Source organism: Entamoeba invadens (genome assembly GCF_000330505.1).
Source record: "Entamoeba invadens IP1 unplaced genomic scaffold scaff_1105074725685, whole genome shotgun sequence".
NCBI classification, from domain to species: domain Eukaryota; phylum Evosea; order Mastigamoebida; family Endamoebidae; genus Entamoeba; species Entamoeba invadens.
Window position 1 is genome coordinate 92,605 of NW_004443547.1, and position 1,509 is coordinate 94,113.

At 34.4% G+C, this 1,509-nt stretch overlaps 1 protein-coding gene across 1 annotated transcript; it reads right to left on the reverse strand.

The window, feature by feature from the left end:
- Positions 1–552: 552 nt before the first annotated feature.
- On the reverse strand, positions 553–1,497 carry EIN_388310 (hypothetical protein; the record flags this gene model as incomplete). Its single annotated transcript, XM_004258740.1, has 1 exon — positions 553–1,497. The coding sequence occupies one exon, from the start codon at positions 1,495–1,497 to the stop codon at positions 553–555; it is 945 nt and encodes a 314-aa protein (XP_004258788.1).
- Between the last annotated feature and the right edge of the window lie 12 nt (positions 1,498–1,509).

A 1,509-nucleotide genomic window follows, 5' to 3' on the forward strand; every position in this document is an offset into this window, starting at 1 on the left:
GGAGATTGGTAAGACGTGATGGATAGATTTGAGGCTGTGGAAGATATGCGACGGAATTGGATGGTAAATAATTGGAAACTTGTTGAGGACCAGAACTTGTCATTTCAGAAGGTGCGGTGGGGACGGAGAAGTTTTGTTCGACAGGATAAGGTTGAGTCATTGGTAATGGTGTTGGTTGAGTTGGCTGTTGTAATTGTTGAGGGACACTCATCTTGTACTTTTAAGTTTCTTTTAGTTTTGTTTAATTAAAAATTTAATAATAATAACACATATGAGTATTATACTAATAAATAATAAAAATATTAATAAAAATAGAAATGCAAAATAGATTTGTCTTTTGTCATGTTTTTATTATATTTTTAATTTTATTAACTAGTATTTTTATTATTTAAAGATCTTATTCAAATTTATTAGCACATGAGAGTTCAATTCCTTAAAAAAATAATCAATTTTTGTTTTATTATTTAAAAAAAGTTATATTTTTATAATTAAAAACCCATTTTTTTCATAAAAATGGTATTAAAAGAAATAGTAAAAAAAGTCAATAAAGTGTTAGAACAAGAACAATAAAACTGCAGCCAACGCGATGAAGAAATTCAAAGCACCCGATTTTGAAATTCTGATTTTAATGTTATTGTCGACCTTCCCACTTTGCAAAACGAGTTTCCAAGGCTTAGTAAAAGCAACGTTGTTTGAGTTGAGGTATGAGTTTTGGTTTTGCGAATTGCTTGGGCACAAGTTGTCATTGCCGATACAACTCGAAGTCAAATTATTAGTGAAGAACAAAGTAATAGACTCATCTCCATCAATAGAAGCGAAAACGGATTCCTGGCCCTCAGCTGGAGTATAGTACAAAGCAGCGTAGTAAGACCCAGTCGAACCAGCTGTTTTAATACTGAAAGGTACAGACCATCTTTCCAAATTATCGTCTTGTGGGAATACTGGGTATGATCCAGTGGCAAAGTTTGTGACGTCACCAGCTGTTTTTGCACGGACCATAGTAGAAATTGTGAATGACTCTTTGGTGCAGACGGTACTCGATTTACAATCGATCCAAATACCAACATAAATATCAGCGTAATCTTGGTATTGCATCTTTCCAGTTATAGTCCCTGAAGTTGTGCTATTGTTTTGTATACATCTAAGTTCTTTGAGCGCATTATTGTCTCCATAAAACTCAGTTTCGTTTGGTGCAAATTTGCCGATGTACTCCTTCTTACCCAAACAAATGGCAGAGGTCTTTGTTCCTTGGAATTTCAAGTCGTAAGTCACAACAACCTCTACGATGTCTGTTTTGTCTTTGAATTTAAAATCATAAGGGGCGTACATAGTATCATGTTTGTCCAAGTCGATGTGATACAAGTTGCATTCCCCATTGAGTAAAGTAACTTTCAAGGCTGTTTGATCGAACAAAGAGACAGCTTCCATAGATGGTGATTCAGATGGTGTTGTTGGTGTTGCTGCTAATGCTAAGGCGATCAATGTTAAGATCAACATTTCAATGAATTT